This window comes from Taudactylus pleione, unplaced genomic scaffold (assembly GCF_031769625.1).
Source record: "Taudactylus pleione unplaced genomic scaffold, aTauple2 ptg000609l, whole genome shotgun sequence".
Classification (NCBI taxonomy): domain Eukaryota; kingdom Metazoa; phylum Chordata; class Amphibia; order Anura; family Myobatrachidae; genus Taudactylus; species Taudactylus pleione.
The window spans coordinates 240,189-263,440 of record NW_028285011.1 but is presented as its reverse complement, the minus strand read 5'-3'; the positions used below and the strand labels follow the sequence as shown (position 1 = coordinate 263,440).

The following is a 23,252-nucleotide window of genomic DNA, read 5'->3' as shown; positions in this document are numbered from 1 at the left end:
CACACAATTCTGGGATGTAAGAAAAAAAATAAAATCTTTTTTTTTTCTCCTTCAATAGTAAGGGGCCACAGGCAGAAAAGACACAAATCAACAGGATGGCAGGAATCCAGTAGAGGCAGCACACTGTAAAATGTGGTTAAAGGTATGTAAGGGCCAGGTGATATGTGTAGTGTGAGGTGTAGTATACATGCCACATAATCGGTCATGAGATTGCAGTCCAGTCAAGGAGGAGATCAGCTGAGCAGAGGCATTGCATTCCCTCCTGCTGGTGCTTGTTTTGAGCAAACGTGGAGCTTCACATAATACACTGATTCTAGACCATGGTTCCTACCACTCAAACAATTTAGATATATTGAAATGGCATTTGTTGCACAGAATTGGAGAAATTAGCTCCTGAAGAATATAAAATATTTATTCTGAAGAATGAATACTCTGAACAGTGCCAAAACAGAGGTCAAGGAAAAAGATGGTCTACGGTATCAGCAACAATTTGATTCCGAATATGAACTGGACTTGAATATCCAGAACCTACATAGTAAGCGGATAACTTGTCAGCTCCGTATACCAGTCTTTAGCCACGATAACATTTCAGTATGGAAAAATCTTAAAGGTGGCCTCTGACTTCAAGGAAGAAATCCAGAAGCCGGAATGCTGCTTACCCGGCTAGAAGACTGGCGCCAGAATCCCAACAGCCAGAATGCCGAACGTAGGTATAGCGGGGATGGTTAGGTTTAGGCACCCCTGGGGGTGGGTTAGGGTTTGGCACCACTGGGTGTAGGGGGAAGGGTAGCTTCATGCACCAATTGGGACCGTTACGGTTAGGATGGGGTGGGGTGAGTGTTAGGATGTAGAAACAGAGGGTTAGGGGGAGAAGGGGGGAGGGTAATGATACTTACCCGTCGAGATCCTGCGCATCGGGATGCCGTTGTCGGTATATTGACAGCAAACACTCCTCGACTGCCAGGATTTCATACCAATTCCTCAAGGAATGGTCCCATATCAGATTTGCACCCAGGAAAAGGAAAACTCTTACAGTAGAAATTAACAGGTTTGGATTTAATTTGAGGAAGGAACTGTTCCCACCCAAAGCATACTTTATTCTCTTCTCTCTGCTTTTATGCAAGGAGGGCCATCTGATATACTTTGGATGAGCACAGTTAGTGTGCCGAAACTTGAGCCAGAGAACTCCAAACTGTATTTGCTGAGAGTCTATGTGTAGGATGCATCCAAGACATACCTCACAGGGTGCCGGACACAAGCGGTCACTTACCGGGTCTGGCAACAGTGGAGTCCCATGCAGCAGCAGGCAGTGGGTAGGTAGTCCCAGGCGCCCGCTGCCATAGTTCCTGCTTCTGGCTCCATCCTGAGCTGTGCTGCGGCTGCAGAGTGCATGCGGCCGCAGCTCCCCTAGGGGAGTGCGAACCGACCTGCAGAAGAATTTTAAAAAGGTATAGGTGCGCTAAATGGGTGGTCACTTTTGGAGCCAGATTCGAATTTCTTTCTATAAGAGGTAGTCTCTGGGCACTAACAAGTGCCAGAGAATAGGCTCCTGACCTTGGATTCGTTAGTGATCAGATTCCATCTCCCCCTCTTACTGCACTTGGTATTCCAGTTTCGACCATAGGCTTTCTGCCATGACCTGTTTAAGTCTACTCCCTGGTACAGTCTTATACGTTCGGTTCTGGTAGGGCTTGTCGACACTGTGATCCAGAGAACACCAGCACCTGTACAACGGCACAAAGTCTAAGGGCCGCGACCTGCGTGTCGGTGGCAGCTAAGTCCAAACCCCAGGGGTCCTTGGTGGATACCGCCGGCACGTTAGACTCCGCGCCTCAGTACTAGGTCTCGCTAATACCGAAGTACAGGCTAGCATCCATTATCCATCTGTGAGTTGTGACATACAGTAAGAGGCAAGCTACAACAGCTGTTCCCTTGTAACAGCATTATACAATTCCGTCAGGAGTTCAAAGTGAAAGTGGATTTAACCAAATCAATGGTAAAAGCTGACCAAGCACTGAACCAGATGTGGAAAATATGCTCTTTAATAGATTGCCGAGCCTTTTTTCTAAGGGATCCATTCCTAAAGGATGTCATACCCAAAAGAAGAATCGTGGTCTTTCAAGATTGCTCCAAAACAAAGTGAGAAAATGGCTTAACTGCTCCAAAATACCACGTGCACCACCTAGTCACCCAGTATAAACTAAATGAAGAGCTGGTGTGGCAGAACATGTTGTAGCTTAAAAGCTGGTACTACAGTGCCTTAAGATTTAAAATAATTAAACAGTTATTTGGCGTATCACATTAAAATATTTTATCCTAAAAATGTAATGTGGCAATGTTTTGACATTTTTTTCAGGACATTCAGCTCTTTCGCCTACATATTTTATGGAAATGTTTTCTGTACAGAAGTGACAGCACAGTGTTCCCATGTATAAAGTGTCACACAATGGCTTGATTGTTTTAAATATAAAAGTGTAAAAGAAAGACACAAATCTCAAATCTGGTGGTTGGGTGTGGATATGAATAGTCATGTGCTGCCAGTAGTCAAAATAAATGACTGCGCATCACTGGGACTGCTGTTCTACAGACTGGGTAATCTAGGCTGTTGATGCCATATTCAGTCTAGACGTGACACTACTCGGGGACCCACCTAATGGAAGTAGTTTGGGCAGAGATTTAAAGATAAATCTAACAGACTAGAGTTTGCAGCATAAGGGTGAAGAGGAAGCCGAGACCCTGGCTCATCCTGACTTTGGAGGTAGAAAAAATACTTTGCAGCCATTGATTGCAATGTTAAATGTGAACAAGGCCCAGGCTGATTCACATGAAAGATAAGTTAATCAAAATGTGTGTGTACATCAAGACCTTTAGTGATTTGTAATAGCTCTTAACACTATTAACCAATATACACTATTGCTCTTAAATTCACCTACTGTATTTTCCTGCTACCTAAGATCTAAAACACATTGACTTCCTGGATTGGAATGCATTTATTAACCCAGCATCTTGGCTCTTTCTGATACACTGCTGTGCTGATCCAGAGTCAGCAGGACCCAGCAATAGTCACCAATAAAGAGGTAGCTACAACTCATTACACAGAAGCAAGCTGTTCCAGGTTCTGTTGAAGGGTCTTGGTGGTGGAAGTGAGATCTCTCCAACAAGGGCAAAACGGTGGTACTCAGTTGACCCTTAATAGGTGAGTAATTTGTTGCTAATACACAACTGTAGAAGTGTTCATTAACCGTTCTTAGGGACGTAAGCAAAACCCCCAAGATACAGCCAGAAATTCACAACCTCGATAAGAGGGTGGTAGATTAAGGAAATTCTGTCACTGAACATCAGGGAGAAAAACAGGGCAATGAAAAAGATAGAAAAAGGAGGGGGGTTTAACCCCCTATTGTTCCTCAGCAATGAAAAAGATAGCATGGGGATGAACTTTAATTCTTGAAAATATTTAGGAACAGAAAAGAACCACAGCAATAAAACAATCAACAGAATCAGTTGCAGGGAGGATATATTGGATTCTAGATAAGATAGCACACTGTCTGAAACCCCATATCTTCATCACCTTCCCGAATGATGTTATTCAGTAGAAAAAGGACCCACTATCAATTCATCCAAAACACCTCACAAGAGGCTAAAGTAGCAGTGAAGAGAAAACAGTTGCCTTTCGCACAATGAGGTTCTTGCATGACTTCAACTTTCTTTGAAGGGCCAATGCCAGTAAGAGTTATAGACTTAAGTAGACGGGTCCTGGGAAGATATAAATCTGTGGTACTCAGGCCCACACATGTACACTCTTGAGGAATGGTCCAAGGCAGAAGACAAGGAGTCATTTTTTGTTTTCCAAGGTTAGGCTTCCCATAGGGTGAAACATATTAGACAGTCTGTGTCTACAGCTGAAGAGGAAAATATATTTAATGTAGAAGGATACAGTGAGGTGGTTACTAACTAGCTTTTAATTATGCTTATTAAATTTTAGAATTAGTTCCTTACCATGCAAGCCCCCAAGGAACTTGGGATATCTGACATGTTCCTCTGTCCCATGTCCTAGCCTCTGATTGTCTCCTTTTCCCCAGGAATAGACCTGGCCATCTTTGGTGATAGCAATAGAAAACTGGCTTCCACAGCGAACTTTCACTACATCCAGATCTTGCAGTTTTTCAATCAGTTTGGGTGTTTTACAGCCATCACTTCCTCCTCTGCCTAACTTTCCATAATCGCCATCTCCCCAAGACCAGACCTGACCTAAAATAAAGATGAAGGCACTTAAACAAAAAGTTTGTATTTATATACAAAAAAAGAAAAGAAAATGTAATTGAGACATGGGGGAAAGCATTGCTAGGACAGAGAGGTGGGGAGAAATCATCACTTATGAGATGAGAGGCCAAATAGATTACACTGAACAACTCATTACAAGGAGTGGCCAGGACACATCTCAACTGAATTTTACAATATTGAAATATATGGTCTAATCAAGGTACAACATAACTGCAAATTAGTCCCAATTTCCCTGTAGTAAATTATATATTTTATATGATTAAACAATTTAAGATTATTGCGTATCCTTCACATAAGTATGACTTTTACATTTGTCAATCATTCTGGTAGTTTAGAATTCCAGGTCTCCCCACAGAGGGGTAGATGTATTAACCGCCAAAGCTGCATCAGCGCACATTATGTGAGCTGATACTGTTTCTCCCCCCTGTATGATTGGGGGGCTGGGCTGTAAATGACAGAGGAACCATGTGCCCCTGTCATTATCGGCACTGCTATCTACAAGATATCAGCGCAGATGTGCTGGGCTATGTATGAATGGTCAGTTCGCCTGACGTTTACGCCAGCTGCAGCTATCGATATTGACAGTTGCAGCAGGAATTACCCTATCCCCACAGCACGCTGCGGGGGCTGCACGAGGGATCTTGCGATGCTTACGAGATCCCACGCATGCTCAGTGGAGCCAGCCGGGAGTGAGAGACGGCGCATCAGCACTAGGCTGATGCGCTGTCAGCTCTAGCAGGGACTGCCGGAGTGGGGAGTTTTCACTCTCCCGCTCCGGTCGATGAGATGTTAATACATCTAACTGGTAGTGCTTCCTGCTTTGCCTCGGTTAAGAGGCGAAGCAGAAAGCGTTATAGCGGCACGAGAAGTGCCGCTATAATAGATCTACCCTAGAATCACAAGTGAAATAATTAGCTCCACCTGTGGATCTTTTAAAATGTGTCAGTGAGTAATGAATACACCTGTGCACCTGCTAGGTGACCTGGAGAAGATGAGCTGTGTCGGGTCCTGTGGATCTAGTTTGAGAACCACTGCTCTAAACAGTGCTCTGCCTGCCTAACCCAGAGACAGGGGAAGAGAAGGAGCTAAATTGTATACATGACTATCTAGAAGGGAGCTAAACCATTGTAAAGGCTGGTATTGAGTATTGGGGAACTGGTCCTATCGCAGATGTTTGGACTGTTGTTACTTTTATCAAGTTTTGAGGGAAAGGTTTTACGTAAGATATACATAACTGGCATGAACATTTAAAAAAAGAACTGCCAACAATTTTATCTTTAAAAGAATGTTGATGATATACAGTATAACACTAATAGTACTAAGTATAGTACTAGACATACCAATCACAATCTTTCACAAGAAAATCACATTTTCGTCTGTCAAATGTATAAAGTTACTTATATTATTCAAACACAAACTTACATTTATTGAATATCATTAGAAATTACTAGAACTGCCATAACATACCATGATTTGCAATATTACCTTCAGTCTACATAAGGGCAATGTACAGTATGGAAATTGCATAAATACATGACAAATAAAAATACACTAAAACAAAAAAAAACAAAAAAACAATTCAACTCTTCCCACCTGAATTCTATAAAAAACAATCAAACTAAATTAAAATTACATGTATAGCACACAAAGCACGGCTAAGTATGCATTTATATGGAGAGGGAGTTTTAGGGAAGCATTTAGGCACACATTTCTGGTCCAGGCAATTTGTACAACCTGCGTTTCCTGTGTTATTTAAATCAGCTACAAATATATGATTAATCAACTGACCATTCTCAGTCACTGCCAGTGTCTGAGCATCACCACTTCCACAGGAAACGTCAACGACCTTAAGTCCTTTAAGTCCTGTTACCAACATTGGAACAGTCTGGTCCTCGCTAGAGCCTATATGATAGAGGCAGAAACATAAGAGAATTATCATGGTTACTTTCCTGGTGCATCCAATACGTGCAGAGAGTGGGAGTGCATTTCTTCCAAATTATTGGGGATCCTACAGTGTAACTCAGTGGTTCCCAAACTCAGACCTCAAGACACACTAACAGCTGATGCATTAAGGATATTCATGCTTAATGAGTTTAATTATACTATGTATGCAAAGCATGGATAGCCTTAAAACATGGACTGGTAGGGTGCCTTGAGGGTAGAGTATGGGAAACCCTGGTGTAACAAATCAATTTCATAGTTAAATACTGTGGAGCTGATCTGGAGTTGTATGCCAGTCTGTTCTGCTGACATTTCTTGCCATTTTCTCTAACTGCACACAGCCGAACATATGCAACTTTGGGAAACTACGAGTGATTAAGGGGTTTATGTATCAATCAGAGAAAAGTGTGGAGATGTTGCCCATAGCAACCAATCAGCATTGAAGTACCATTTATCAAGTATCAGACATGAAGTGGTATCAGGCATGAAATGGTATAGGAATGTGGAAAGCAGACAAGCCATAAATCCTTTAGGCGTTGTCTTTTGCGATGTATGTCTGCATTAAGTTTTAGAAAGTCCTTATCAGTAGTTAACCAATAGAGTAGTTTGAAGTAAGTTATACCCATATTAGTAAGAGTTAGTTGGGTATGACAATTAGGATGCTATATAAACAGAGACAAAGGAGATTTGAGCAGCCTGCCCTACGCCTGGATCAGACTGCAGCTGGTGGCCAGGAAATTGTTTGTTCCAGCTCTCTTCTGAATAGAGACGAGGCTCCTGGATCGTGTAACCATTTATATTCCGAAGCTGAGTAACTATTATTCTTTTATATCTTGTTATTTGTTGTAATAAATTGCATCTTTTTTTCAAGATACTGGTTTGTGTGGTTTAATTAACTTTCTGTATCCAAGAACCTTATTTAGTTCCACTGGGAACATTAAAGTGGTGTCAGAAGTGGGATACAGAGAGTTAATAGTCAAACATTCTTGGAATGTTTAGTCGATGGTTTTAGCATTGGTGTGTAAATGGAGTGTTGTGCACACCCATGTAAAAAATCCTCTGTCTCATAAATTAATGAGGAAGGTGTGACCTGATCAGTCACAGAGTGTATACTGTATGTCAGTATATCTGTATGTTGTCTTTGTGTTGTTGAAACAAAACAAGAACAATGTATTTTAAGATTTTCAAGAAATATGTACTGTCAGGTGCATAAATATTGGGACATTAACAGAATTTTCATATTTTGGCCTCTATTCACCACCACAATGGCTTTGAAATGAAACAAACAAGATGTGCTTTAACTGCAGACTTTCAGATTTAATTTGAGGGTAACTACATCCAAATCAGGTGAACGGTGTAGGAATTACAACGGTTTCTATATGTGCCTCCCACTTTTTAAGGGGCCAAAAGTAATGGGACAAACTAAACAATCCTAAATCTAACTTTCACTTTAATACTTTGTTGCAGATCCTTTGCAGGCAATTACAGTCTGAAGTCTGGAACGCATAGACATCACCAGACGCTGGGTTTCATCCCTGGTGATGCTCTGCCAGGCCTCTACTGCAAATGTCTTCAGTTCCTGCTTGTTCTTGGGACATTTTCCCTTCAGTTTTGTCTTCATCAAGTGAAATGCATGCTCAATCGGATTCAGGTCAGGGGATTGACTTTAGCCATTGCATAACATTCCACTTTTTAGCCTTAAAAAACTCTTTGGTTGCTTTTGCAGTATGCTTCGGGTCATTGTCCATCTGCACTGTGAAGCGCCGTCCAATGAGTTCTGAAACATTTGACTGAATATGAGGATATAATATTGCCCGAAACACTTCAGAATTCATTCTGCTGCTTTTGTCAGCAGTAACATCAATAAATACAAGGGAACCAGTTCCATTGGCAGCCATACATGCCCACGCCATGACACTACCACCACCATGCTTCACTGATGAGGTGGTATGTTTTGGATCATGAGCAGTTCCTTTCCTTCTCCATACTCTTCTCTTCCCATCACTCTGGTACAAGTTGATCTTTGTCTCATCTGTCAATAGGATGTTGTTCCAGAATTGTAATGGCTTTTTTAGATGTTGTTTGGCAAACTCTAATCTGGTCTTCCTGTTTTTGAGGATCACCAATGGTTTACATCTTGTGGTGAACCCTCTATATTCACTCTTGTGAAGTCTTCTCTTGATTGTTGACTTTGACACATATACACCTACCTCCTGGAGAGTGTTCTTGATTTGGCCAACTGTTGTGAAGGGGTTTTTCTTCACCAGGGAAATAATTCTTCTGTCATCCACCACAGTTGTTTTCCGTGGTCTTCCGGGTCTTTTGGTGTTGCTGAGCTCTCCAGTGCGTTCTTTCTTTTTAAGAATGTTCCGAACAGTTGATTTGGCCACACCTAATGTTTTTGCTATCTCTCTGATGGGTTTGTTTTGATTTTTCAGCCTAATGATGGCTTGCTTCACTGATAGTGACAGCTCTTTGGATCTCATATTGAGAGTTGACAGCAACTGATTCCAAATGCAAATGTCACACCTAGAATCAACTCCAGACCTTTTACCTGCTTAATTGATAATAAAATAACGAGGGAATAGCCCACACCTGTCCATGAAATAGCTTTTGAGTTGATAGTCCCATTACTTTTGGCCCCTTAAAAAGTGGGAGGCACATATAGAAACCGTTGTAATTCCTACACCGTTCACCTGATTTGGATGTAATTACCCTCAAATGAAATCTGAAAGTCTGCAGTTAAATCACATCTTGTTTGTTTCATTTTCATTTAACGATAACTACGTAGTTATCGACAAATCGTTCAAAAAAATAGTTACGTGTGTATGCATAAAAACATGCGTATGCACAAAACCATCCATGTGTCACTAGCTTAGAGTAGTGTACGTTAACTCCTACACTTACCATGCCCCAGTCTTCCATAGTTCCCACGGCCCCAAGTGTAAAGCTCTCCCTCAGCAGTGATCGCTGCACTGTAAGTGCTGCCACAGGCGACATGGACTACCTGCTTCCCAGTCTGCTTTCCACACAGAGCAGAAATTAGCTTAGGCTCCTCTAACGCGCTGTAAAGAAAAATGAACATGAGAAAATATGCATACATTGCTCAGTGTTCAGTCTCAGAACACAAAAGTTTGAACAAGCTGAGAATAGAGATTGTCTGAACGGTTTGTTGAGATGACACAAGTGTGTAGGATACAGGGCCAATCATTTTTATGCCGTAATTGCAGAATCCGTAAAGTAATGTCTAATCATTGAAGTAGATTCAGTTTTGGGAATCTTAGGGCCTTGTATAAATCACTCCACCTCCGTGTGTATGCAAATGGAAAGTTCATTAGACACAATGCCATTTTGTGGAAAGGGGAGTATGCAAATGTACTTGCAAATTACTATATTAAGCTTAATAAACACATTTAAAAAAATATATATATATAATTATATATCTATCTCTATCTCTTACATTGTGTCTCCATGTCCTAGTCTGCCGCCATCACCACAGCCCCATGAAAAGAGTTCACCGGTGGCAGATAAGGCCAGATAGTGCTGTCCATCAGAGTGAGCAGCAACCTTCACAATGTTACGAGAAGAAAGACCCTGTACGAGCTGTGGTCCCTGGAAGTACAGGAAAAAAAGAAAGGCAACCATTGTTCCATTTAAGCAGCTAGAAAACTTCTATTCAAGTAAAAGCATTCTACATTTTGTTTAAAAAAAAAAAAAAACAGATTAAGGGGAAAAAAAAAAAAAAAGTAGTTTTTGTAAACCCTGTCAAAGTTCTTACATCTAGATTTTTGGCAATGGAGAGGATCAGATTAACCTACTGCCATGGTAATTTCCTATACAGAAGTATACACAAGTCCTAAAAATCTACTTACCAGTGTATTATTGTTGTAGGTTTGAGTGTAAACTTTGCCATTTCTAGAGAGTATCAAAAAACACTTCTCAGCACAGGCTATCTGTGTAACACCAAGGTCAGCAAGAGCTTCACATTGTATCGGGCCGCTCACATTAGCATAATATTTCCAACCCAGCAAACCCCAGCTGATCACCTCCTGTAAAGATCCCTAGGGAAGAAAGGAAAATTACATTATAAAAAGGCTTATTGCATATAGTAATATGAAATGGTCATTAATTTAATGTATGGATGATTGTTTCAGCATATCCATGCATAATGTAAATACGGGTATCCACTTGCCGATTAAAATGAGCAATTGAATGATAACGTTATCGTTCAATCGCTCATTAATCGTGCATGAAACTGTCGGAAACAACCAGCGACGCACGCTGCCGCTGGTCGTTTCCGACATCAATCATCGCCTGAACATGCTGGTCAATCTTCCAATAATGGCAGATTGACCATGTTCAGGGATGAGGGAGGATGCCTACACTGAACGACATATCGTTTAGTGTAGGCACTGCAGAGGAAGAGGAACGACTGTACGATTACAATGCTGTAATCGTACTGTCGTTCCACTATCTGCTAGTGGATACGCACCTTTTCAATGAAGTGGAAGAGATCTCTCTCACTAATGGTTTCTATAGTTCTTTGTAAATCTATGGCTCAGATTTAATTGGTGGTAGGAGTACCATGCTAGCCCGACTCTTGGAGTACATCTGACCACTTCAACTTCCAGACATGCTGTAATAGTGAACTACACATACATAGTCTTTTAGAGGATCATGTGGTATTATCCCCAGATTAATACATATAGCTACCAGAAGAAACGGACATGACCTGAGGGCAACATACCTTGTGCGAGGTTGGAGAGCTGCACTGCGGAGGCATACAAGGCACAGCCAGTCGGTCTAGATAAGCCATAACAACGACAGCGGTTTGCCTCAAGTCAATAGCTAGCTCATTATCCTGGGGCAAGATCAGATACCTCAAAAAGTTTTCATTTGGGCTTAGTGGACAAGAGAGCATCTAGAAGATAATATTTTCATTACATACAACAAACACTGAATTGAGCTACACTAATAACATTGGCAATTTATTCTAACTCTTGACCAGGAGCAAAGAAATCTGAATGGTCTCATTTTGACAATGTATTTATCAAAAGCTTACCTGAATCTCTTTCTCCAGGTTAAGAGCATCTTTATTGCACACAATGTTCTGAAACCTCTGTAATAATGGGAGGAGAGGTGCACTGGTTCCCTGGGCAGACCTCTCATTATCAGTTTCTCTTGTTCCATTGTCCCAAAGCTGAAGTAGCAGCATAACAGCAGATAACATTTGGCTAGGATAAGAAGAAGAACAAAAGCGAATGAAAAACAGAACTCAAAATCAATAGGTGGTGAAATGCTTGGTTACAGAGTAAGCTTCTCACACACTGGTTTAATAAATAAATACTGTGGACCAGTGACCACTGGGGTGGGGAGTACACTAGAAGTATAATATAAAATATATTTTTATTAAAAACACAGAAAAAAAAAATATTGAAATTATTTTAGACATACTGACCTTAGGGTACCTCTCTGCACAGCTAGCTCTAGTAAAATAGCAAGTGCCAAGTGCTGGTCTTGTAGTGGAATGTTTCCTGCACCCCGAGGACTCTGAGCACCATGGACATCACTGAAATACAGATACTATATTACATACCTGTTCATATGAGCATCCCTAACATTTATATTTTTTTTATCTGGAGGTTATTGCAAATAGCAATAAGTGTATTTAATGAAGATTGCATAGCAAGTCATATGTATACAAACACTTTAGATTAAGTTTTTCTCTACCCCAGAAATCCTCAAATAAATGTGTTACATTCTCCCTCCTCTTTCTATGAGCCTCTCCTCTATTGTGCTATAAAGAAATAATATGACATTATAAGAGTGAAACGAAGATTAAGGAGATTGCATAGAGTCTGCACTGGACAAATTAGGAAGAAAACTATTTCTGTACTACTAATTATAGCAAATTTCTAAGTTCCATGGGGACACAGACTCCATTACATTAATATAGAGGAAACCCAGCCCCTTGCAGGTTAGACACCGGTTAAACTTCTCCCTTCCTCCAGAGGACATACCAAGCCCCCAAAACACCAAGCTAACCAGGGATACAGATAAAGCAAATACAATGCTATAGAAAACAAGACCAGCAACAATGTAAGGAAGCTAATCACAGGGGGAAATAAGGCTGGCTATGGGCAAAGAGAATAAGCACAAGATGTACCAAATGACCGACAGACGGATATATACTTATCCACGTTTACCAATAATACACAAGGTCATGCTCAAAATAAATATCAGAACCGTACTACCATGACAACATACTGCAATCTACCATAACATTCTAATCCAAATGACACAGGCATTTTATCCACAGCCCAGCCCAACCCATAAGTGCACCTGCAGCAGTAAGTTTTAGGGAGAAAATATAAACCATGCAGGACCACCAAGTACTCCCCAGAGAACAACTGTAACACAATGCAAACTGAATCATTATCATTATCATCATAATCATCATCATGTCCCCACATAAAGGATTAAGACCTTGATAAACAACCTCTGTAGCTGGGTTTGGGTTGCTAATTTCTCACCAAGCTAATCTTATTAGCCTAAAAACTTGTCACTGGACAAAAAAGTGTTGTTAGCACTGACATGGCATCCCAGTAATCTGACAGACTGAAGTCTAAATAGGAGAAAACTGCAGCAAGCCAGCTTAGATCGGTAGGGTGATGAGAGGCCATGTAACACTCAGAGGAAAGCTAGAGTTAGTCACAAGCTTAGGATAAAATCCCAGCTACATTTGACATTGGTTAATGCCACACCAGTCCATCAGAACAAGGTTACCACAGTAGGTGTTATTTCATAGCATGAGGATATTTTCAATACACAGTCTGCTGAAGTGTAAACCTACCCATGACTATGGCCTACAAGCCCAGCACAGAACTACAGACAGAGTGCTTAATTTATAGATTGAAGGACTAGAATTATATGAAAAACATATGCTGTGGGAACAGCAAAGTCTATGGGGTCCAAAATTAAGGCCAGAATATAAAAAAAATTAAAAAATGTTCAATCGTTTGTTACAGTCATTGCCCATTCTGGGTATTTCAAGAGACAAGCAAAACTGTGGAGAAATAAAGAGTCTTAAAAACAATCCATATTTCAAATAAAATAAAGAGAACAAAACAATCGAGACAAACAGCTATTGGCCATAGGCAATGAATAGGTTAAGCAGTATGTTCTAGCATGCCAGTAGGTTTGTGTATTAGTAAGACAGTGACCATGTCACCATGCAGCATGTCAACATGGTCGCAAGGTTGACAACACATTTTTAAGGTATCCCTTAATCTCAACATTTTCACTATGTCCACGTCAAATGTCGACAACTGAATGCATACAGATGTATCCTCATACATCTAGAGTCAATACGCCACGCACCACGACTTGCCTGGTGTGAGTGAGCAGCCAGGTCCTGTGCTACTCTGCTAGCGTTGGGTGTCTCTATACTGAAAATGCATCTGTGTCACAATGCGTTGCGACTAGGAAGCACCAGAAGACTGTGCTGATTAATTTGATATGTGACACTTGTATATCTGTGTGCAACAGAGATTGTATATGAAACACAACAGAACTTGGAATAAAAAAGCGGCGGCCACTACATTGTAGCACTTTATATACAGATTCAGGTACTCCGTCACACACAGATATACAAGTGTCACATATCAAATTAAATCAGCACAAAAAAAGCCATCCGGCGATAGAGTCTCACAGGACCTGGTGCGCCAAGAGGGGCTTTTTACCATGACTGCAGCAAAGATGTATAAGGGAACATCTGTACCTGTAAAATGTCTACACATGCTGAAAGTGGTAACTAAATAGCAGGCAAATGCCGTCATTGGGGTGGAGGGTTAATAACTGTTCATTCTGATGGAAGTTAAAAACATTTTCAAAGCCAAAACAATATTTGCCAAATAAAATCCATTAGAAAAATATGACTTTTTCCAGTATCCGAAATTGGAAATCAACTTTTTTAAAAACCCAGCAATACAAGCACATACCCAATCAAAACCTGACACATATCAACATTGCAAGAGTATTTAAGCACATTTTGAAATTAAAAAAAAATTACACTAACTCACCCTGTAACAGACCTTAAAAATTTGGTGGCTCGCTCTACAACTTCAAGCCAGACAGAAGAAACTGTTCCCTCATCAAATAGTGTGGCCTCAGGGAGTGCTCGGAGGGCATCAAGTGATTCTTGTAACAGCTCACTACAAAGATCAGCATCCTCACCTGGACAAGAAAGAAAAAAAACACTAAAATGGGCGATACGAAGATAATAGCAAATAGCAGAAAAATGTATAGCAAGTAGGTGCAATAATCATATGAAAGGAAGAGGTATTATTCATTGATATCTATTTAACTAAACATTCTGTGCTACAAGGATGATACTGTAGCACAGAAATTTCCAGCCACAAATGCACATTGTCAGTTTACTGAACATTCAAGGTGGGATTCAATTCAACATGAGGACCCATGTGGGATGTTATAGCTAACAAAAAACGTAAACTAAGCATTTTACGAGGGTGGTTCAATAAATAAGGTAACAAGACCTCACATTGCATCAATTTATTCAACTCTTACATATATACGTACAATCAATTGTATGGCCTTGGCACAGATTATTTTTCCACATAGTCCCCATAGTTGTCTAAGCATTTGTTCCAACTGTTCACCAAGGCATCTAATAATAAAAAGCAATCCAGGGTTGGCCTCTCTGGAAACTTGGCTGGTCATTGTTTGATACCTTGCATTTTGTTTGGTCTATGTTCCAGTTCTGTCTGTCTAAATCTATGGAATCTTCCTGTCTGCAAAACGAAGATTCACTTCAAGATGCAGAGTTTCCAGAGAGGCCAACCCTGGATTGCATTTTATTATCCTCAGTAAGATGAGCTGTCAATTAGTGTCTAATTTCAGAATGTGATACTTTTCCTGATTACCCCTGATTAAGTCCTCTGTGTAGGACGAAACGCATAAGGTTATTGAAAGCCGTCATATCTCAATACCTCTGAGTGGACCCTACTATTTGAGCTCACACCCAAGGGTGATAGTGGGCATACTGTCAACATTCCCTCAAAGGTGTAAACGAATGGCGGGCTATTTTATGTAAGAATTTTATACTTATTTTTATTCAAAATAAATTATTGGTATTCATACTAATATATGGCCGATTGGCCTTCGGTTAGGTGTTTTCCTTGGTGAGCGAGTTTTTTGCAGACCTACGAAAATACACATATGGTTAAAGAAAGACTGTATCTAAATATTCCATTACCAACTTTGAGATAAAGGATGAAATATTCCGTACGACACAAGGACTAAGATCAAGAGTGTCATTCCAGAACTTCGACGGAAGCTCTAGCGCCTTCTGGATTTTTGTCTGTATGTTATGGTTTTTGGTACCCACTAACAAGGGTACTACTGTTAGGAGCTGCTGAATATCTAGCTCGAGTTTTAGTGTACACTTACTGCTTTGGAAATAGTGGATAGAATAAAGCCAATTTGCCTTACCAGACCTCCATGCTCTTCGCAGGAATGCAAATGCAAAGGATAAGGCAGCCCTGGAGCCCACTCTGGCAAGTCCTTCCACCCCTTGGCCAACTGGACGGGAGCTGTGTACATGAAAGGTATGCTCAAAAATCTCCTCACTGCAAGGGATGAAGTCATTGATTTCAGAAACAAAAACACAAGTGACAAGCAACCAAAGAGGGGAGCAAAATGTTATTCATTCAATTAAACCAGACAATACTGTCAGCAAGCACTTTGATCCCAATATAAATGAATCAAACATTGTTAAAGCTTTTTATGCAAGTACCAAATTAAATAAAAAATAAATGTACACCAATCAGCCATGACATTGAAACCACTGACAGGTGAAGTGAATAACATTGATTAGCTTGTTAAAATAGCACCTGTCAAGGGAACAGTCAATTCTTGAAGTTGATGTGTTAGAAGCAGGAAAATGGCCAAGAGTAAAGCTGGCCATACACCAAACCAACTTTCCTCCAACCACACAACTAGTTGGTTGGTTGGAATGAAAATCCGGTTATGTATGGGAGCAAATGACAATCAGCCATTTGCTCCAAAGCACTGGAAAACAACCCTTTTCGTGTTTTCTAGTGTTTGGGAGCAAATTGATGATTGTCCTTTGCTCCCATACATAACCGGATTTTCATTCCAACCAACCAACTAGTTAGATGGTTGGAGGAAAGTTGGTCTGGTGTATGGCCAGCTTAAGGATCTGAACGACTTTGAAACTTAGGGATAACTTGGCTAGATAAGTGGGTCACCGCATCTCCAAAATGACAGGTCTTGTGGGGTGTTTCTGGTATGCAGTTGTTAATATCTATAAAAAAAATTAAAAAAAAATTAATAATGGACCAAGGAAGGACAACCAGTAAACCAGTGACATATAGTCATGGTCCCTCAAGGGTCCTAAGTCCCCTAGTACACCAAATTGAGGTCCCAATGTGGAACTTAAATTGGCTGTACATTAGTACCCTCTGCATTAACGTTTAAACTCCAGTAAGTGAAGCCAGGAGCTTCAGGAACTAAACTGGCACGGCAAAAACCTGACCTCATCCGAATAGAAACCCAGAGGCCCTGGGACAACCTGGTCTGTAAAAAGGAAAAAAAGATGAGGCAAGCGAAACTGAGAAGCAGAGACTCCCTGGCACTCTCCAACCAATGAGTGTTTTTCAACACAGTGGCAAATGGCCGTCAGGGCTGGCTTACGAGGCTGAAACATAGTCCTCGTCACAGGCCTCAAAATCCTGGTCTGAAGCACAATGCAAACAAATCGAGATGCAGGAAGGGCCCTGGACTTAGCAGGTCCCGACCAACAGAGTCAAAAGGTCCGCATACAAGTACTCCATGGAAAGTCCAGGGCAATGAGGAGAACATGGGCCTTTTCCCTCTTTATGCGGCGGTTCACATACAGCAGCATGGAGAAGGGCAGGAACAGGTAACCCAAATGACAGGACAAGATTTCTAGACAACACAAATCCTCCACAAGCAGGTTGATCGTGTCCTGGTGGAATGAATAGGGTAGAGATGGCCCCAACAAACTTTTCTACTCACCGCATGATCCAAGCAGTCTCCCCCATGGCCTAGTGAATCCTGGTCCCACCCTGATGGTTTATATACGCTACACCCGTGGCATTGTCCGACTAAGCGAGGAGAAGCCTGCTCCACAGGAACTGCTGTGCCTGCGACATGACATTTCAGACCGCCTGTAGTTCCAGCACATTGATGGAAAGGACAGCCTCCTCCCTGTACCAGACACATGGAATATGGAACCCCAGTCCTGGAGACTGCAATACATCGTGACCAGGGTCTAAGACCAGATCGAGAACAGAATCTCTGGACAGGTTGGGGGAGAGAAGCCACTAAACCAAGGACTTGTGGGCCAGAAGTGACAAAGGGAAAAAATACCTAATTTCCTCAAATCCTACAGGAAATTTCACTGGAGTGTCCTGGAATGTAAGCAAACAAAAGGTGGCTACCGTCTTCCCCAGCAACTGCCTATACCACAGGTTAGACACCCTTTGCGGTGCAAAAGAGACAGCATTAAAGATTGCAGGGCCAGAATATTGTCTTTTGGAAGACAGCCCTATATGGAGACAGGACATGTCAAGCAGAAACAGCAGGAAGATCAAACCTCTGGGGTGGAACCAGGTTGGATTTGGGAAAGTTGAGCATCCAACCATATTCCTCCAAGGTCGACACAATCACCCGCAGAGGACTACTAAGCAGTGTCCCGGAGGACGCTTTTATCAACAAGTCGACTAAGTAAGGTGTGCCCAGATGACCTCAACTCGCCACTCGATCACAGATTAGTTCTTGATCCCACTGGATCTTGGGGTATTAGGGATTCCCTCTTACAGCCAGTAACCGCCTGTTACCGACTGCACCCACTGGGAGGGTACGTTGCTGCCACCACCAGGTCCTACCACTGGCCCTGGAACCGCTTGCTGCTGTGAATGCATAGAGAAGCTGCGGCCACACCTCCTGATTGGTGTCGGCTAATACCTCCTGATCCCTCGCAATGGACCATGCTCTGCTCAGTAGCTGGCAGAGGGCTTACACTGGGTTCAATCAAGAACAGCTGGAGAACGGAATAGCGTTTAGCGCAAATTTGTTGTCGCAGGATTCAGATGCATAGTTATTAAGAAAAGATGTTTATTGCTCAATGTCTTGAATAAGACAATTCCCCTCGCTGAAGGTGCTCAGGGTAAATCAAAGCATACAGATGTTCACAGCAGTACAATCCTTCTTGATGTTCAATGAGATAAAAGAAGGCCTGCGAGCCTTGGGTGTATGTTATTTCAATACACATTACCACAGAGAGTAAGTACGCCCTGTGGTTTTTACCCAGTCAAATTAAGTGCATTTGACTTGCATGCCCAAGGCATGCTCACCTTTAACATTGTCTCTGTTGGACAGTGGGGAGTGGTCACTCCTCTGTGCCTGGGCCCACCAGTAGTGCTCGTCCCCGCCCAGGCTCAGTCACATTGTCTCCAAAACGTACTTCGTGGAATCTGCTAAGGGACCAAGTCTGCCACCTCTAGCCTGATTCTGAGCTCCAGAGGTGGGCAACCAAGGTCCCCTGGCCACAGAGGGGAAACTCTTTGGAGCTCCCTGAAAGTAATTAGCTGGCTGCCTTGGCCAGCTCCCCATGCATCCCCTCATACCACTTTCAGATATGAGGTTGCATGGGAGAGCAGTCAGTTTCCCTGGAAGGGGCTGGGGTACCCATCAACCCACAGAGCCCTGGATCCCCCGAATAGTGTTAAAAATATTCACACTGAGCTTGCACACAGCATCAGGCTTTACGCACAGCACTGCAGTTCAGGATCAGTGTGCCCGGCTCAGTGTTGCACATAAAATGTATAAAAGCGTTTAACCATGTATTTAACATTTTTATATATTTGTTGGTACATTTATACTACTTTGTAACCACAGCCCCGCAGTGCTTGATCGCTGAAAGCTATGCATAGGGCACCCAGCTCTGCAGCCTGAGACCATGCCGTAGCTTGCGGCCGCCATTAACCACGTGGGGGGGGCAGGGGAGCTGGTTCGGGACGGTACCCGGCCACAATCCAAGGATGACAGTGATCCCCTTGTTTCACAACAGGGCGATCATTGGGGACATGACCTTGGTGAACACTCTAAGTTCAGTGGAAAGTCTAGTTTGTGGTCCTGTTCTCAGAAGGTAACGTACAAATAGGCATCTTGGATTTTGAGGAGCGCAAGGAATTCCACTCTTCCCATGGAAGCTATGACAGAGCACAGATTTTATTTAGAACTTCTGCACCCGTAATTGAAGGTTTAGCTATCTCACGTTTAGAATGGGGTGAAAAGACCAGTCCGGTAACTGCACCAGAAAAAGATAGGAATAAAACCCAACTCTTTTTGATGTACAGGAGCCAGTAAAGGCGTAAGCACCTCCCTTCGTAAGGTAGCTCCTCTGACCTGGTTCCGAGGAAGAGGTATTAACAAAGAGCCAGCACGGATAGGGACCAACTAAATCAAGAACATTTCCTCCAGACAAGATACCCCAGACCCAGGTGTCCCCGGAAACTGAGCAGGCGGGCACCTACCCCGAATACAGGAAAAGGCCTGGAAGCTGTCATGCCAACTTGTGTGTCGCTCTGCCGAGGGCCTGGTCATCTGGTCACCATGGCCATACGATCAGCCCTTGTGGACAACACTTCAAGTTGTCCACAAGGGTTGGAATGTCCGATGAATCCGCTCCTGCTTGGATGGACTCCGCCAATTGGTCAGACCAGCTTTTCATGGCCTTGGTAGCCAAGGCCCTCGCCAAGACTGGCCAAAGATCTGCCCCTGCTGCTAGAGGAAACAGTAATTAAAACTTATCTTCACACTTATGGTCTGTTAAATCCTTCAATATAGCTGCAGTTGTCATGAAAAGAGCCGGGCAATAGGGTGTCCACCAAAGGAGCATACTATCAAACTACAGGGTATTTATCCATGATTGGGTATGTGTACCAGGACTCTGTAGAAAGTTTAAAGTGCCTGTGGGGAATGACCAATGCTTCCCAGAAACAAGTCAACAAACAAAGAACATAATTACCTACTTCCTCCTAATCTTAAAAATTCAGAAGGAGCCACGGAGGCAGGTGGCACATCCTCTGCTATGTGGCAAGTCTGCAGATGGCCAGAGTCAGGTCACCAACTCCATGGCTCTCCCATGGAGAGCTGTCCTCCAAACTAGAATGATCATCCTAGTCTTGGTCAGAGAAGCCATGGAAATCCCCATCACATGGAAAATGGATGCCAGGTGGAGCCTGGCGCTTACAGAAATAGGGACAGAGGACTCCATGAATTTTTCTAAGTTGGAACACACTATTGAAAGTTTACCCATCTGGTGGGTCAACTGGGATCTACAGAGGCACGGGCAACCACAGGGAGCAGACACGGTTGAGTTACGATAGGAATTAAAGTACTCGCCTCAGATTGGTTGCAGACATCACGTACTACATGTGCCAGAGCCACAATTGACTGGGCCATGACCTTCGCCCTGGCCGGTAACACCTCCTCTCCTCTGCAAGTCCTCAAATATGCACTATGTGCCTTGGTCGAACAAGATACACAGAGAGGTTCATGCTACATACGTGTGTGTAAAGAGAAAATGTGTAAGCAGCCTGCCTAAAAGCAGGCTACGAACACCAATATCAGTAGAAGTTAAAACAAATTCCCTAAACTATTACTAAACCTAATAAGCTGCCCCTGTAAGAGAAGAACATATAAAAGCACTATTTCGGTTGCAAAAAACTGCAGGGCTAACAAAGCAACCCTGCAACCTCTAACAGTAGCCAACTTCCCAGCACTCCAGACCCTGTCCATGCTACTAGTTGGCATGTGACATCACTGCCGTGAGCATGTAGGAGGGGTCCAATAGCAGAGACCTCCCCCTGCCCATAGGGAAGTGTGCCCAAGAGGAGAGCCACCATAAAATTGGCGCAAAAAATAAAATAAATGAACAAAGAGTAAGCAGAACTGCACGTTAGAACTGGGGCCTAAGGAGCAGACTCCAGTCAACTCAATTCCATACTCTGCCACCCCATGCTACAAGCGAAGGCTGATGTGGACATAGTATGAAAACTGCGGATCCAGAGTGCAGCGCTGCTAGTTAATGGGCATCACATGGATAAAGGCTAGAGCCCCAAAGCACCCACATCCAGGGACCAGCTGTGGCAGGTGGCCTAACACCCACTACCCTAAAAACCTGATCCCTGAAGGGGATTCAGGCACCCTAAATAATGGGAAAATAAATAGACAAAACCAAAGCTTCTAACTAAAATCTTTGTGCCTCTCTCTGCTGGCTATGATAAAAAGGTGTCAGCTTGCTGAATATGTGGCTGCGTATCAGCAGACCAGTCAGAGTGCCCATGCTGATCCCTGTACACAGCCAAAAGCACCTACAAATGGGCACATGAGCATCAGAACTGGACCATGGGGCAATGGAAGAAGGATGATCTTGTGTTTTCTTTTACATCATGTGGACGGCCGGGTGACTGTGCGTCATTCACCTGGGGAAGAGATGCACGATGGGAAGAAGGCAAGCTGGCAGATCAGAATGCACCATGGGAAGAAGGCAAGCTGGCAGAGGCAGTGTGATGCTGTGGACAATGTTCTGCTGGAAAAAACTTGGGTCCTGGCATTCATGTGGATGTTACCTTGACACATACTGTATAACCTACCTAAACATTGTTGCAGAACAAGTGCACCCCTTCATGGCTTTATTCCCCGATGGCAGTATAATACGCCCTGCCACACTACAAAAATTGTTCAGAAATGGTATGAGGAACATGACAGTTCCAGGTGTTGACTCGGCCTCCAAATTCCCCAGATCTCAATCCGAACAAGCATCTGTGGGATGTGCTAGATAGAAATGTCCAGGCCCTGGAGACTCCAAATTGCAACTTAAAGGACTTAAAGGATCTGTCACTAACACCTTGGGTGCAAAATACCACAAGACACTTTCAGAGGCCTTGTGGAGTCCATGCCTCAATGGGTCAGAGCTGTTTTGGCAGCACAAGGAGGACCTACACACTATTAGGCAGGTGGTCTTAATTTTATGGCTAGTCTGTATGTGGTAACACGTCATCCAAGCTCAAGTTGGGGTAGCCTCATAACTACATGATATAAGGCAAACTGCTGTACAAAGTCGATCCATACATTTTGGAACATAGAAGGATCATTACTATATTAGGAAATAGGTTTACATTTTTCTTCAGCATGTTGAATCTTTATAAACCCATGCATTACACAAAACTTCTACCTACTATAGATGTAACTGCATGCACACTGCCATTTGCATTATCAAGACATATTTTAAGAATTTACATGTAATACAAACCAATAAAAAAAATAAACTTTAAAATGTTCAAATGTGGCACAGATGCCCCCAAAATCCCATTGCTTAAGGTATAAAGGTGCCTATACACTTAGCCCGATTCCAACGTATCGTGACGACAAATTGTGTAAAATAGGTCCAAATGCGCGTCCCCGCAGGTCGTACATTGCATCTTCAGATCTGCCATGCTGTGGGGCAGATCTGACAATCTCAGTCACGATGAACTGGAATAGTTAGGAGGCACGGTAGATAGTTTGTCACATTGGACAGTTTTTAACACCAAATCGTGCCCACGTCTGCCGGGGAGCTGCTGGGGAGAGTTCAAGGGAAATCGGACACAATATTGCATTGTGACCACATCGCCAATTATGTAGGCACCTTTAGACAGTTAGAATAACAAAAATAAAGAAAACGAGTATTAAGGTGTTCCAAAAGTCATGATCGATTACAGTAGGTCATAACAAAGAATATGTGCAAAATCACTGCAGAATGTGTATTCATCTGGAATATGACCACAAGTCGGTAAATATTTTGGTTCATAAATGGCACCAAATTAATCTTACAGCCTTCAATGAAAGGTTAAAAAAATGCATTCAGCAGTATTTTTTATTTATACACAAATACATATGTAAAACACACAATTCTACAA

At 42.5% G+C, this 23,252-nt stretch overlaps 1 protein-coding gene across 5 annotated transcripts in view; it reads right to left on the bottom strand.

Moving 5' to 3' along the window:
• HERC2 (HECT and RLD domain containing E3 ubiquitin protein ligase 2) overlaps window positions 1-23,252 on the bottom strand; it is a 268,507-nt gene that overhangs the window by 194,459 nt on the left and 50,796 nt on the right. For 2 of the 5 annotated variants that reach the window (XM_088454087.1, XM_088454088.1), the window contains exons 6-15: window positions 15,733-15,869; window positions 14,304-14,457; window positions 11,681-11,791; window positions 11,285-11,456; window positions 10,970-11,143; window positions 10,095-10,283; window positions 9,683-9,834; window positions 9,130-9,287; window positions 6,070-6,183; window positions 3,997-4,248 (exon numbers count right to left, since the gene is read on the bottom strand). In XM_088454087.1, the coding sequence (XP_088310213.1) occupies window positions 3,997-4,248; window positions 6,070-6,183; window positions 9,130-9,287; window positions 9,683-9,834; window positions 10,095-10,283; window positions 10,970-11,143; window positions 11,285-11,456; window positions 11,681-11,791; window positions 14,304-14,457; window positions 15,733-15,869 (1,613 nt within the window). The remainder of the gene's footprint in view (window positions 1-3,996; window positions 4,249-6,069; window positions 6,184-9,129; window positions 9,288-9,682; window positions 9,835-10,094; window positions 10,284-10,969; window positions 11,144-11,284; window positions 11,457-11,680; window positions 11,792-14,303; window positions 14,458-15,732; window positions 15,870-23,252) is intronic. The other 3 variants (XM_088454090.1, XM_088454091.1, XM_088454089.1) reach the window with 2 other exon arrangements.